General features: G+C 39.9%; 1 protein-coding gene across 1 annotated transcript; it reads left to right on the forward strand.

The window, feature by feature from the left end:
* Positions 1–2578: 2578 nt before the first annotated feature.
* On the forward strand, positions 2579–12218 carry tmc1 (transmembrane channel-like 1). The gene is given in 20 exon segments (XM_087170343.1): positions 2579–2663; positions 4313–4336; positions 4840–5320; positions 5429–5623; positions 5744–5834; positions 5937–6018; positions 6235–6341; positions 6429–6527; positions 6713–6855; positions 6940–7084; positions 7186–7380; positions 7833–8012; positions 8158–8310; positions 8962–9090; positions 10065–10132; positions 10275–10514; positions 10596–10721; positions 10859–10937; positions 11370–11502; positions 11782–12218. Coding segments are annotated over 20 exon segments (2982 nt in total). The 3' UTR covers positions 12009–12218.
* Positions 12219–15108: the final 2890 nt, after the last annotated feature.

Genomic DNA, 15108 nt, shown 5'->3' on the forward strand with positions numbered 1-15108 from the left:
TGAGAGGGGCAGGAAGAGGCAGTCATACAGACAGTGGTTGTGCATTTTTTTTGTCTTTTGTGTTGCACTTTGACTTTGGAAAAAATGTTTTTCAGATTGTTATTCATGATAACCCACAACGCTTCTGATACAGTATGTTTTTCTCTGTTAACTTCTGACATTTATTTTTAGCAAGGTACAGCACAATGCCTTTAGACCTCATTCGACAGACTTCCTCTGTGGCTGTGCTGTTTTTCCTGCCTCTGTGACCTGCATTAGAGGGGCAGGGAGCTTGGTGACAGACTGATCATCTGTTGCAGAGCTGCTCTTTGACTCATACGGTACATGCAGGCACTTTGCAGGCCTCGCTAGCCTTTTATCATGCCAACAGATGGATGAATCACTGTCTAACCCCTTGCACACTGATAGCTCCAAATGATTTTAGTGTTTCAACAAAAAAGGCACACTTATCAGAACAGACTGAGACAAGACGAACAGACACATGTGAACTTTTGATTAGATTTGATTGAGCAGTTTGTCAGTTTTACTCCATGATTGTGATAATCCTCTTTTTCCCATGAATATGTCCCAATTTGATTCCCTGTTCTGTATATAAATTATAAAAATGCATTAATTTAAAGGCATTGCATGTTCCAAATATGTAGTCACATAGGTGCTCATACTCAGCTTCTCAAAATTTGACTTTGAAAGTGTGCATTAAAACACTGTATGTGCCAATAAGGCCACATAACCTGTATAAATCCTGCTCCTTAAAAGCTCTGTCTGATCACCCAAACTTAAAGGTTGGCATCTCGCCACATGGATAGTTTGTCCAGGGACTATTTTTTGTAGTAGAAAGTAGTTCAAATGAAAACTGGATCACCCTGACTTCAGACATAACAAAATTTGGTAAATTTGTATTGTTGCGTCATTGTACCCAGTTTTATGTGTATCAGTTTTATGACAGAAATCTCCTCTTACAGTTTGGTGGCCTGTAATTTATAATCAGCTGCACTGCAGTGATGTGTCCATTTACAGTCAGATTCATCTTGGAGTTGTTGCAGTATATTTTGATTCTACTCTCTACTCAAGTGGCCTTGATGACCTCCGTCGCCTCTCTGCTCAATGATTCCTCGTAGCTGCAGCTAACTTTAGCACTGGGAAACTGATCTCTCGCCTACTCTCTCTCCTCCACAACACGCGTGAGTTGATGTGCGTGTACACAAACATGCTTATATGTCTGTTAAGCTTTGGGCTGTCTCTGCACGTGCAAGCACAAACATACACAGACACACATGCAGAAAACAAGTCAGTTAAAGATAAAAATCATCTCTACCAGGCAGAGGTGTTGCTTCCTACACATTACAGTATAGAGCAACACTGCCCTCTACAGGTTAATTAGCTTGGAGCTCACCCCTTTGCCTTCATCTTACAGGCTGTAGCTTTATGCACAGCAGGTTGAACGCACTTGTTCAGTCATGTCAGGATGACACCATACTCCACCATACTCATGCTACATTAACTCTGATATTTCAAAAGGTCACATGGTTTGTTCTGCTCAACAGGCTTCTTACAGTAAACATCACATTTTTATCTCTTTTGTCAAACTCGCCAAAACCTTGAGAGAAAGTGGTCCAGGTTGTTGTAAGTCTCCAAGGAATTAATACAACAATTCAACAACATACAACATCCTTCTAAGTGAAAAGTACAATGCATAAGCAAGCCCAAACTTTACACTAACCTGACCCCTAGAGGTAACCAAAAAAAAACAAGAAAAAAAAACCAAACATATATCAACCCTAAAATGTAATAGTTTACATTTCACTGAGTCGCCTTAGTGCGAAAGTTTTTTTCACCACAAAATAATTGTAAAGGCATGCATACAAACATACACATTTAGATGTGCTATATGGCTGAATTAGTCCAGAAACCATCTCAATCACACAAGACTGAGACAACATCTGTGGCTGTTTTCATATTCTTTACCACATTGCGAAATGTCTTTATTATAGTTTCATCTGACAGTGACAGAGGAAAGGCTTTATATCCCGAAACATCTGCACAACTCACACATAAATAATTAGGATAAAGTAACAGACTGAATGATGCTGTTCTATTAGTCATTTTTACACAAACTTGTGAGACACTTATTGAAAGAGACAAAAAAATGAAATGTGAATTTAAAGAAACAGTTGGTCAAGTATTGGTATCATGGTCCCATTTTATTCACCTCTTCACTGTGGCTTTACATAGATTCATATAACTACTTTTAGCCAAAGGTACTCATTTAGAAATGATGAGGATGTGAGTGAGTATATCGAAACTGATGGGTATGTGAATAAACAAAATTGGCAGCTGAGTCATCTGTTATGCTACAATGAAAACACAAAAGCCATGTCCCTCACTTAGGCCTACTGCTCTCATGACCCTCATGTTTTTGTCTTATACACATACACACACACACACACACACACACACACACACACACACACACACACACACACACACACACTGCATCCTTTCCTGTAAAGATGCAGTAGGAGAGAGACCACTCAAACCCTGCCGCTTGGTCCACCTCACATCACCTCACCTCCACTGGATGCTGGGACGACTGTTGTAGGAGATACAGGACCATGACAGGAAGATGCCTCGGGGAGACAGTCTGATCACTTCTGAGAATGACAGTAAGACCGTGACCATCTTTATATCTTCATTACCAAATTGCTATTCTGGTTTTCACATTTTATGGCACAGGTCTTTTGTTCATAGATTCTTGTGCCATAATCTGCTATAAATTATTTTCAATTTTTAGTTTATGGCTGGATGTTCAGTAGGAGAAAATATTACTGATTCTTTAAATAAAGAAAGGCCTTTTGGTCTCTGTCTTTGCAGTGTGTTTATGATGTATTTGTGATAATTGTTTTGAACCTATTTTTGGACAAAACCGTCCCTTTTTATTGAGTTTAATGGAGCCTGAAGTTCATTTATATATATGTATAACATACAAGTGAAAATACTACAGCTGATCAAAGTTTATGATCAAAGGAAGGCCAGCCATCCGCCACCACAAACATATTTATACACTACTTTCTTCCATCCCACTCACTCCGCTGCATATTTGGGAGCTGGCCTCTGGCCTCTGGCTGTCTCCCCCATCCTTTTGGGCTTAGCCACCCCGTCTCCCTTCATTAGACCATTGTTTGTCTCTTTTGTGTCCCTCTGCTGCACATGGCCGTAATGACCTGTGTGCTGGCCACTCCGGTTACACTAAGGACACACATCAAAGGGCCGACTACATAAATATCTGTTCAGTCTGTCAGTGGTCCTTTCTGTTGTCCTCTTCATCCCCCTTTAAGGCAGGACAATAGTGGCAGGTACACAATAAGGTAGGCTAAGCTCTGCCAGTGAAAGGGGTCAGGGTTGTGTTGAGGATATAAAAAATGGACTGGATTTTTAACGCTGAGGTCATCAAAGCAGGCGGAGGTTGGTTACGCCATTGGAGGTGATTAGATGCAGTATATCTTATCATTTTAAAAATACTAATAACACCAACATTAATAATAAGCTTTTGTTCAACAGCACAAAGTTCAAAACAAAGTCACACATTACCTTACAGAAATATGATGTAAGAAACAATGCAATACAACTATGTGTAAAATAAAACAAAAGCATCCAATGTGAAAGCATTGTCAATTATAATGAATAAACTCGTCTTCTTTGATGATTACATCAGTGCTGACCTCAGATCAGCTTATAATTCTCTGGTTCTCAGAACTTATAAATAAAAGTCCTGTAGTGTAACTTCGGATAATGAGTTGAATAAATGTCCAACTGATCCTTCACTTGACTCATCAAATCGAATTGGTTACAAACACATTTAGCTCATTAGTATATTCATGGAGTCAGAATCCTCCCAAAAAGCCTTTGATTTTCAAATTTGAAGATAATTGAGGCTGTTATGTGTCTTGTTTTAATTGCGTCTCAGATGAATCACGTAATGTTCTCTGTGATAAAAATGAAAACAATGTAAAGATGAAGATAGAGACATCATGAATGCCTTATTTCACAGCAGTGCTCAAGGTCAGACGGTGTCAAAATAGGCAATGCAGCAAAAGATGCAAGGATTTGATGCTAAGGATCAGGAGGCATCACTCAAGGGTGCTACATAGAGGACACCAACGGGTACAAGTTATTTTCACAAAAAAAAAGGGTTCGATGTAAAATAACAAATTAACTCCAACTTGTCGTATAGGCTGAAAGAAATGACCATTCAAAGCTGGAAAACTTTTTGGAGAACACTAATTTTTACACTGAAACTATGTCTGTTCCACAGTTGACGTTGGGCTGGAGTTTGCAGGTGGGTGGGTTCTCTTATATCATAACATTAATCACTGACACATCAAGTGGTTCAGACTGTTTCTACTTTACAGAACACTGGAGAGGCAGAGGAGTCTCTTTCCAAATGTCCCCTTTTGTCTTTATTATTTTATTCATTAATTTCTCTGAGAAGCTCCACTGTCTCTGCTGCCACCATTAAACCCAATCTGTCACCGCTGCTCTACCAGTTCATCCACTGGAGGTTTTTTCTTTTTCATACCCAGTCCTGTGTAATTTGCATACTCCTATTTGCCCTTCTGTCATGACCTGTGTCCATAATTACCACAGGATTATCACACCTGGATAAAAACATTTCAGTGACAGAGAAAATGAGATGGTTTAATTGAATAGGGAACAACTTCACAATATTGTAGGATACAGAGAGAATGATGTGAATGTGTGAGTAAGTGTGAATAATCTATGGAGCATGTTAATGCTTATTTTATCACTGAATAAACACAGTGTCTACATTTTTTACTGCAGGTGACGAGGATGAGGTTTCCACTCTTCATGAGGAACACGAGCGGGACAGACACAGAAGAAAAAGAAGGGATGGTGATAGAGAGAAAAGGAGGAGGGGGAATGGGAGGAAGAAAGGAGCATCGAAAGAAGCTGGGGAAGGGGAAGAGGAATTACAGGTCAGGCTGGAGAAAAGAGAAAGGGGCAGGAGAAGGAAAACAAAGAATGATCAAGAAACAAGAGGAAGAGAGAGGGAAGAGCAGGAGCAGGAGGTCAAAATAAAAAGAGGTAAGATGGCAAAAACAGGGAAGAATATCAAAAATGAAAAAACAAGAAAAACTGAGGAGGGGGAGGGAGAAGCTGAAGAAAGAATTGCCAAGGGAAAAAAGAAACACGAACGTGCCAAAAAAGATGAAGAGAAAGAAGATGATGGAGGGAAACGTACAGTGAAGGACAAAACACAGGACGTGAAGAAGAAAAAGCACAAGAAAGTAGTTGAAACAAGGTAAATCATTATCTCACAAATCTGTAGTTTCTTACAGAGGAAAACTGTCCTATCCCGCTCACAAGAAAGGTGCATGGACATTAAACACACTACTCTTATATGCCTCAGTTCAGAGCAGGAGACAAGTGAGGTAGACAATGAAGATGATGAAGAGGAGGACAATGAGGAGAAAGAGGTGAGGCCAGAGTCTCTGTCACCGGAGGAGCTGGAGAAGCTGAAGGAGGCAGTGGACGAGAGGAAGAAACTGATCCAAAGTCTGAGGGGGAAACCCTGGCCAATGAAAAAGAAACTCGTCACTTTACGGTACTTTGTTTTCTCATTGATAAAAGTAGGATCCTGAAGTGATCAGATTCCCCTGAATTCTCAGCTGCAATTCAAAGTGTCACCTATAAATCATTTAATCAGATGCCTGCTTTGTTACAGGGAGTCTCAGGAATTTGTGGAGAAATATGAAGGAGCTCTGGGGAAAGGGAAAGGCAGGAAGCTCTATGCTTACAAGGTCATGATGACAAAGGCAAGTCACTGACTTCGACTTATTTACAATATCATCTAGATGATGTAAAGGAATATATGATGCATTTTTAGTTATGCATCTCGTTTATTTTTTTTTAATTAGAAATGGATGAAGTTCCAACGGGACTTTGAAAACTTCAAAACGGCCTGCATTCCCTGGGAGATGAAAATAAAGGAGATTGAAAGTAGGCTTGTTTTATCTTTTTTCCAATATACTTATTATAAGTAAATGAGTATAATAAAACTATGCAAGCCATTAACATAGAGTATGTATGGTTTTCTAGTAAATGCACCTATAGTATAGTTTACATGTTTTGCAGGCCTCACATTTAGTTTCTCTGCTTGAAGAGTTAAGTATCAGTGTAATGATCATCCTCATATTTACTCCCTCTGCCCTTCAGGTCATTTTGGCTCCTCAGTTGCCTCTTACTTTATCTTCCTGAGGTGGATGTATGGCATCAACATGATCTTGTTTGGTCTGACCTTTGGCCTGGTTATGGTGCCTGAGGTATGTTGGAGTTTGGTTGCCCTAAAATACTGCTTTGAGTATATTAAATGTTTGACTTTCTTCTTCTTCTTCTTATTATTATTACAGGCATTGATGGGGAGGCCCTATGGAAGCATCCCAAGAAAGACTGTCCCCAGGGCTGAGGAGGCCAGTGCCATGGACTTTGCTGTCTTATGGGACTGTGGGGTCAGTTGACAACATATGTCATGCTCACCTCACCCAATTTAAATAACATTATATTTTTATTTGCTACAATTTTTAAATGAAGATGTATTGTTGCCCAAAGTTCTGGGAGAAAATTGCTAAGTGCTACCAACACCTACAAATATGAGAATCTATGACTGTGCTCCAACTATGATTTGTATCCACAGGGTTACGCTCAGTATTCAGTCCTCTTCTATGGTTACTACAACAACCAGCGAGCCATTGGCTGGCTTAAGTTCCGTATGCCTCTGTCGTACTTCCTGGTTGGTGTGGGAACAGTGGCCTATAGCTACATGGTGGTCATAAGAACGTGAGTCTATTATGACTACAAAGAACTAATTAATGTCTTTGAGGCACAATAATCTACTGAATCTGTGACTATTTCTGGTTAAAGGATGGCCCGTAATGCAAATGAGTCGGGGGTTGGAGATGATAACAGCTTTAACTTCAGCTGGAAGATGTTCACCAGCTGGGACTACCTGATAGGAAACCCTGAAACTGCAGACAATAAGTTTGCCTCCATCACCACCTGTTTCAAGGTCAGTACTGATGACCACTGGTGCTCCAATATAGTAGCTAAGTGACACCACTTATTATACAGTTATCTGTATCCTGTATAACCCTACTTTTACCTCTCCAGGAGGCAATCTTAGAGGAGCAAGAGAGCCGAAAGGATGACAACATCCATCTGACTCGCTTTCTGCGAGTGCTCGCCAACTTCTTGGTCTTGTGCTGCTTAGCAGGAAGTGGATACCTCATCTACTTTGTAGTGCGTCGCTCTCAGAAGTTTGCCCTAGACGGACTGGAGAATCACACCTGGTGGGAAAGGAATGAGGTAGAAATGAGAAATGAGAGATGGAGACGTGGGGAATCAAAGAGACAGAATACAGAGGGGAAAAGTATGTGGATCATTTTAGTGGCAGGCAAGACTTGTTGAACAAGTTCATTATGTAGAGTGGTGCTATATATGGGGTTAAAGCATTTGCACCACATTCTCATTTTAAGAATAGCAGCTTCCCTCTTTCCTTTGTGCATTACTTTGTGGAGGAATAGTATTCTCAAAAATCTAAGCTTTTTGTTGACTCATTTTGTCACTTTATCAATATGAATAAACTACTTACTCTAAAGCTGCTTAGACTTAGTATTTAGTGCAGGTTTGGGACACAGTTACTGTATTAAGTAACAGACTGGCATTGCATACTAGGTAAAAAAAATAATAGGCTACACTCCATTGTCCTCACGTGTGATATGAGCTGTCTTGAGTCTAAAAACACATGTGTTCCTCAGGTAAACATGGTCATGTCATTACTGGGGATGTTCTGCCCCATGCTCTTTGACGTCATCAGCACCCTGGAGAACTACCACCCTCGTGTCGCTCTGCAGTGGCAGCTGGGTCGCATCTTTGCCCTCTTCTTGGGAAATCTCTACACTTTTATCATCGCACTCATGGATGAGATCAACCTCAAAGTGAGAGCTAGTGTGAGTAGATGTGTGAGATGCTTTTGTAATGTTACATTATAATCAATATCAAGCGTGTGTGTGTGTGTGTGTGTGTGTGTGTGTGTTTGTGTGTGTGTGTGTGTGTGTGTGTGTGTGTGTGTGTATGTCTCAGAGGGAGGAGGAAAAGATCATAAAGTTTAATATAACCATGTGGGAAGCCAGTCTTTACAATGGCACAGTATCAGAAAACAGCACTGCCCCGCCCATCACTATCCAACCTGCTGATGTACCCAGAGGGCCCTGCTGGGAGACCATGGTGGGGCAGGTCAGTGTGCATGTGTTTGCAAACCATTATATAACTGTATGACGTAAATGTTGATGCATCATAAACTTGTGGATACTCAAAGTGACTGCTTATGAAATAATCATATGAATGAACAAAATGTGGAATATAAAATCTCCTTTTAGCAAAGTCAGTTTACATTTCACAAGGGCATTTTATTCTATTCATTCGACTATTTTATTTCATAATGCTCACTTTCATTTTTACTGCACTGCCTTGCTTGACACCATAATCAAACCAAACTGTATTTAACGATGATTTCTAATGGAAATGTGTTCCGATCACATTATGTTGCTTTTAGAAATCTTTGATAATAAGTGCAAAAAAATACAATGGGTTAAAGATAAAACACAGTATATTTTACATTGGGTAGGACAAATAGTTACATATGCTTATAAAACCTATACACAATAAATCTAAACACAACCATACATGTTAAATATTGAGACATATACTCAATGATAAAGTTGTAAATAAAAAGTGTAACCTTATATGATCATCATAATGCAAACATGGAAAAAAAATTATTCTTTCTTTTAAATTATCCATATAATTAGAATGTGTTATTGTTATCAAATATTTATATATAGATATTATACTATATTATATATATGATTGCTCCATCCTATGCAGGAGTTTGTCCGGCTGATCATATCTGATACCATGACAACCTACATCACGCTGCTGATTGGTGATTTCCTGAGAGCTGTGCTTGTTCGTTTTCTCAACTACTGCTGGTGCTGGGACCTGGAGGCCGGATTCGTGAGTCATCTTTTCTAACTGATCACAGTGACAGTGCCGCTGAAATTCAACAGTGTATAATTTATTTGTTATTACACATCAAAGATGTGCCTGTTTTTCCGGAGGTGAATAGAAATACTGTCTATGAGAATATGAGTCAGAGCAGATTTATTTCTGGCTAGACCAGCCCTATAATTGTGAATGTTGCTGACTGATGAGTGATCATAATTCCACCATTGGACAGCCAAGTGTAACATGACTGAGTTGGAGTTACCCCATTGGCTGCTGCTCTTTAAAATAATAAATAATAAAAATAATAAATAAGTTAGTTTCCATTAGGAGGGTGTATACAGCCTGCAGTGTTGCCAACATAGTGCATTTAGACCGAACTAAGGTTTCAGTTTGGCCTCAGATTGGTTCACTGAGCCCACCTCTCAAGGTGCATTTCAAGTCTGTGTAGCGGTTCCTTCAACATGTGCATTGTGAACACAAAACACTGCAGGTTTGCTTTGCCTTTTGCCATTGTATTGTATTGTATTTTATCTCTGCCAAAGACAGATCACATGCTATTGCACTGGGATGTTCAAAAAACATATTGACGTAACTACGGTCACTGGTAACAATAGCAAGTCTGTGTGGATGAGGACATGGCAAAATCACTGTTATAAAATCAGGATTTTAGCAGCAGCAGAGCAGCAGCCTATTAATGGCTTGGGCGTTAACATGTACTCTTAATGGGCCACGTTTCAGTCACTATTTCATAATTGTCCCATAATTGTCTCTGACAACAGAAACAGAAAAACATGTAAATGAGAACAGTTTTGTTGGAAATTCAGTTGTATTAAAATACTGTATATGTGAGCACAGAGAGTAGGAGAGGAGCGAACAGATAAAGGGCGGACTCTGGGTGACACTGGGCAGGATGCAAATAGCCGACAATGCATTTACTAGGTTTTGACCTGGTCTTGTTGTCGTTCCTGTGTTGTTTGTGATAGCCATCCTACTCTGAGTTTGATGTCAGTGGGAACGTCCTGGGCCTGATCTTCAATCAAGGAATGATATGGTAAGAAAACGAAACTGATTTGATTTGATAATCTTTGTTTTATTATTTACAACTAGCTGCAGGGGTATAATGTAAAACTAACTAGTGATGAAGAGCAGCACCTTCTGCTTGTCCTCCTATCCCTCCTTTCTGTTTGCTCCAGGATGGGTGCTTTCTATGCCCCCTGCCTACCTGCCCTGAATGTCCTCCGGCTCCATGTGTCCATGTACCTGCAATGCTGGGCCGTGATGTGCTGTAATGTGCCGCAGGAAAGAGTCTTCAAGGCCTCTGGCTCCAACAACTTTTACATGGCCATGTTGTTGGTCATCCTCTTCCTGTCCACTCTGCCTGCCATCTACACCATCGTCACCATTCCTCCTTCTTTTGACTGTGGACCCTTCAGGTAATGACACTCGTTCAGGGGATCTGGCTTTTTACAATTTAATTAGTTGACTTTCTGTCATAATCATTCTCCTCTCCTTAGTGGGAAAAAACGTATGTTTGATGTGATCCACGAGACGCTGGAGTCAGACTTCCCTGCCTGGTTTAGTAAAGTGTTCAGCTACGCCTCTAACCCTGGACTGGTGCTGCCCTTCATACTGCTTATGGTGTGAGTCAGCAAACACTGCACCAATATATATATTTTTTTTACACAGTTTAAGATATTTTGTATTGCTGTCATAACTTCATTATAGTGGTAACGTTTAAGGTTATTTGATGATAATAATCTGTTATTTTCTTTTTCAGACTAGCCATCTATTACTTACAATCCACATCCAAAAGCTACAAAGAAGCCAATGTGGAACTGAAGAAAAAACTACAAGCGGTAACCCGACATTTGCTTTTGTTTGTCCTAGTACTCTATCACTCATATTTATATACTATATTATATTGAATTTCTAGGCAAGTAAAGGTCACTAATTCTCATGAATGTTCATGTTTGTTATTTGTTTGTCGTCCACATTAGCTTTTCCAATGGTTTGTCTGAGCTTCAAAACTTCCCAACAGTGTGTAGGTGCACAAACAGACCGCCTGAGGTGTCTGACTGTGACCACTGTAATTGTATTAGTTTCATCACTCCAGCAGAGAGCAGCAGAGTAACAGTTCATATGTACCCACGAACCAAAGGGTTCTTAACACTCGTCGTTGTGTTGTCAAATGCAGAAGATGTTTGTTTCATCCAACAGCTGATTTTTACATTTCCTTTTGCCTCTTTCTCTGTTTTGAAACTCACAATTGCTTGTGTTTCCTTTTCAAGCAAAATGAGGAAAACAAGAAGAAGAACAAACGAGCAGCACTGAAGGCACAGATGGATCTAGAGGAGGCCAGAAAAGCAGCATCACAGGATGCAGGGCAACAAAACAACGACGCTCCACTACAAGACCAAGAGAGTGAGACTGTTCAGTTCTAAATGAAAATGAAACAGAATGAAAATAATTTTTACCACAGGATTAAAAGATGGGTCTCATTCTTCCTCCATATAACAAATTTGGTATCTCGGTATCTAGCTGAAAAAGCTGGTGCTTACAGCTACAAGTGTTTTCAGTAAAGCTTTCCTTCAACAACTGTTAAATGTTATCCATTTGACTTTCTACTGAATGTTAATAATCCATGTTGTCATTTTCTGCCCACATCTGATTCATCTCTCTGATTTCTACCTTCTCTTTCAGCCGATGAGGAAGAAAACCATGGCAGTCATCAGAGGCTGTATCATGGTAAGAATGGACGCGACCCTCCTCCTCCTGCTGGAGACCAAGAACACCAGCCCCCGGCCACCAGAGCCCCCGTCACCAGGAATTATCACCAAGGCAACCACAGGGCTCCCGGGTACCTGCCCGGTTTCTCTCGGCAAAGTGAACCCAGGATGTACAGGGTGCCGAGCCTGCAGAGACACTGAGGGAGTGAAGACCAGCATGTTAGCAAAAGAGACTCAAAACAAAGCACTTTACTGAGAACCTGATGTTTAGATGTACTGTGAACCGAGAGTAGTGAGAATGACTGACTTGAAACTTTTTTTTTTTTTTTAACTATGCATTCATGATAAAAAGACATTGTGAGCATTTCGAATTACAGTAGCAGTTGTTGCTTTGTTTAGATAGACATTAACAAGAGCAGCATATCATTTTCTTTAAGTGTTACTTAGCAATTCGTATATCTGTCAATGTCTTTTGAAACCACTAATCAATAAATGAGTAAATTTAATCTGCAATATTAATCTGAAATTTGAATAAGATGATAATTGTCTTCCTATACAGCCAACACAACAGGGGAAATATGTCTTTATGCTACATTGACTACAGACAGGTGTCACCTAATCTTTCATATCACAGCAGCTCATCACTCCAAAGCTATTATCTTATGATATGTGTTTGAAATGGGTAAACTAAACATGCAGATGTTGGTTTTTTGAAATTGCATTAATTTATTTCTGATGAACCTTTTGTCTTAAAAGATGTAAATATGACATCACATGTAATAACCACCTTTTAACTTTGGTTGTTAACCTCGCAGACATTGAGCACAACCGGGCCTGGACCTGTAACTGGACCAAAGTATTAAACAATTCATTAGACATTGGGGCTGTTTAACCTATCTAGGTAGGCTTAAATAGATCAGTTCGCAACTCAGGCTGGACTTACACACTCAACTTAAATCTGCTTTTCAGCCGTATATTATACATTTGACACACGAGTAAGCTCTGAACTTGGAAAACACTCTCAGATTGTGTCAGATTATTCAAGTTTTGCACAAATGAGAACATATATAACCTGTGCAAAACTTGATTGTGGTCTTATTTCGCATCATTTAACATGGATATCAGACTTCTGCTAATCTGATAACTGCATGATCATATACAGTGTCCCAGGAGCTGGTTCTGCTCTGCAGCTCACATGTCAGTCAAATCTGAAAATAACAGTGTTGTCCCATTAGTTAAACTTTATTAACCTGAAATTCTACATATTGACAGTCATTGAAAGTCAGGCCCTGTACAGATTTAATTGAATTTCAAGGTCTATAGGATACTTTCTGTGTCTTAAACCATTTAAGACAACAAGCCAACAAGCTCATAATGCAACTGACATTAAATCACAGTGTCAATCAAACCCACTTCCATTGATGCTCATGATCAATTCATGGCAAGTTAACATTAAGTATTAATTCTGCAGTTATTTGAGATCCAGAGGATGAAGTAAGTCCCTATGCTTTATTCTTTCGTCTTGAGCCAAGGAGTGTCAATCACATTATTCAATGAAGACTTTGTTAAGGAGTCAAGTAAACCCTCCGTCTTCTCTGTATACTGGAGACTCTGACTCTCTAATCCACTTGGCTATTATTTGTCCAGGTAATACCAACCCCCACATGCCCGCTGTTTCACCCTCCTACTGGAGCTGTGTTTTGGCCCTGTCCCAGGCTCGCTCCATGCTGGTACAATGTGGCAGAAAACCGAGCCATGACAGGTTGCACATTACCGGATATCTCAATGTCCGCTGTATTCACTAACAGTAATGAAGAGTGAGACATTGATCAACAGTGATTTGACAGCTCGGATGGTGTCCAGTTTTGCTTTGGAGAGCAAAGGTTGGTGCTGAGCCTCGATGTGAACTGGTGGAAAGTTAGACCCTTTTTAGTTAATGGATCCGAAGAATAAACGCAGCTAGGCGTTCTCCGAGACTAAGTGCAGTATAGTGAGAAGGAAGTTTTGGAATGGTTACTGGAAGTGGAGGGGGACAATCAGGAGGAGGAGCAAGAGGAGGAGCTGGACGAGGAAGACGTGAAAGGCTCCAACCCCGAGGACTTAGCTTGTCTCTCAGGTACAAGCCTTCAAGCCAGCATTCATATAACCCCGGAAGAGTGTTCCTCTGTGTGTTAGCTGAATAGCAGCAGAGTCTCCTGTTTCCTCCTGCATTATTCAAAAGGTCAGATCTGACATTTGACCATAACCACACAGGTTGTACCTGCATCTTAGTGTTTGAAACATGCAATGTGGACAATTCAGGCTGCACCGTTCATCCATCAGGCCTCACTTTCACCCCCTTTCACTGTTGTGCTATAACAGCTATTAATGACAGACAGGTTCACATTTTATTAACTCTGTCTTAAAACAATGGCAAAACCAAATTCAAAAGTTTAGACAAGGCCAATAATCAAGTCTGAGATCAAGTGGGTATTTTTCAGACGTACAGTCCTATTTGTTTCCTCATTGAGCGAAGACAGTAACACCAGTAACACAAAGACAGAATGTTAAACAAAAAGATTATATCTTATTTCAAACCCGCTTAGTTTGACTAACTCATATTTTAGCTTCAGCTGAACTTGGGATTATTGTTTTTTATAAACAGGACTATGACTGTGGATTTATATTGGAAATGCTTTACAAACAGGAGCAATGATTGCACTGACCAGTTACTCTTTCAATGTGCATATGAGCATGGCAATATTGTTTTATGATAAGACTTGAAAAAAATGGGACCATATCCTTTAATAAACAGCTTGTAAAATCGTCTGACTTCTCTCTTAAATAAAACATTTTATTTTAAATCACTTATTCACTGGAGTACAGTAAGTCCAGAGTTCAGAGTCACACAGGACGCCGGGTACAGTATTTAAATGCAGTGAGTTGTTTCTCTTTTCACTCAGGATTACTTAAGCTTCCATCAAACTTTAATGAGACCTGACCTTTATGTCTACATTTGCCCCGGTGTCTCCTTTCTGGGTCACAACTGAATGATGGCAAATGTTCAACCATCAGTTTGTGGTGTTGTATAATCACATATAGTATATGACAATAATACAAGTTGCATTTAAAGCATGTGGACTGCATGTGTGCTGTTGTTGCTCTAATCAAATATCAATTAGCATTTTGATTGACAAGTCCATTGTCTGGCTCTGTTTTCTCCCCGGGCTCCTGATTATCATCTAATGGACTGTGTGTCTTTGACGGTTGTCAAGGAGCCTGGGCTTTGAACAGCCTAAACACAGACACACCTATGCCTACG

The sequence above is a fragment of the Seriola lalandi genome, unplaced genomic scaffold, assembly GCF_002814215.2.
Source record: "Seriola lalandi dorsalis isolate HSWRI2012SDOR001 ecotype SW California unplaced genomic scaffold, Sedor1 jcf7180002054945, whole genome shotgun sequence".
In the NCBI taxonomy this organism is placed as follows: Eukaryota; Metazoa; Chordata; class Actinopteri; order Carangiformes; family Carangidae; genus Seriola; species Seriola lalandi.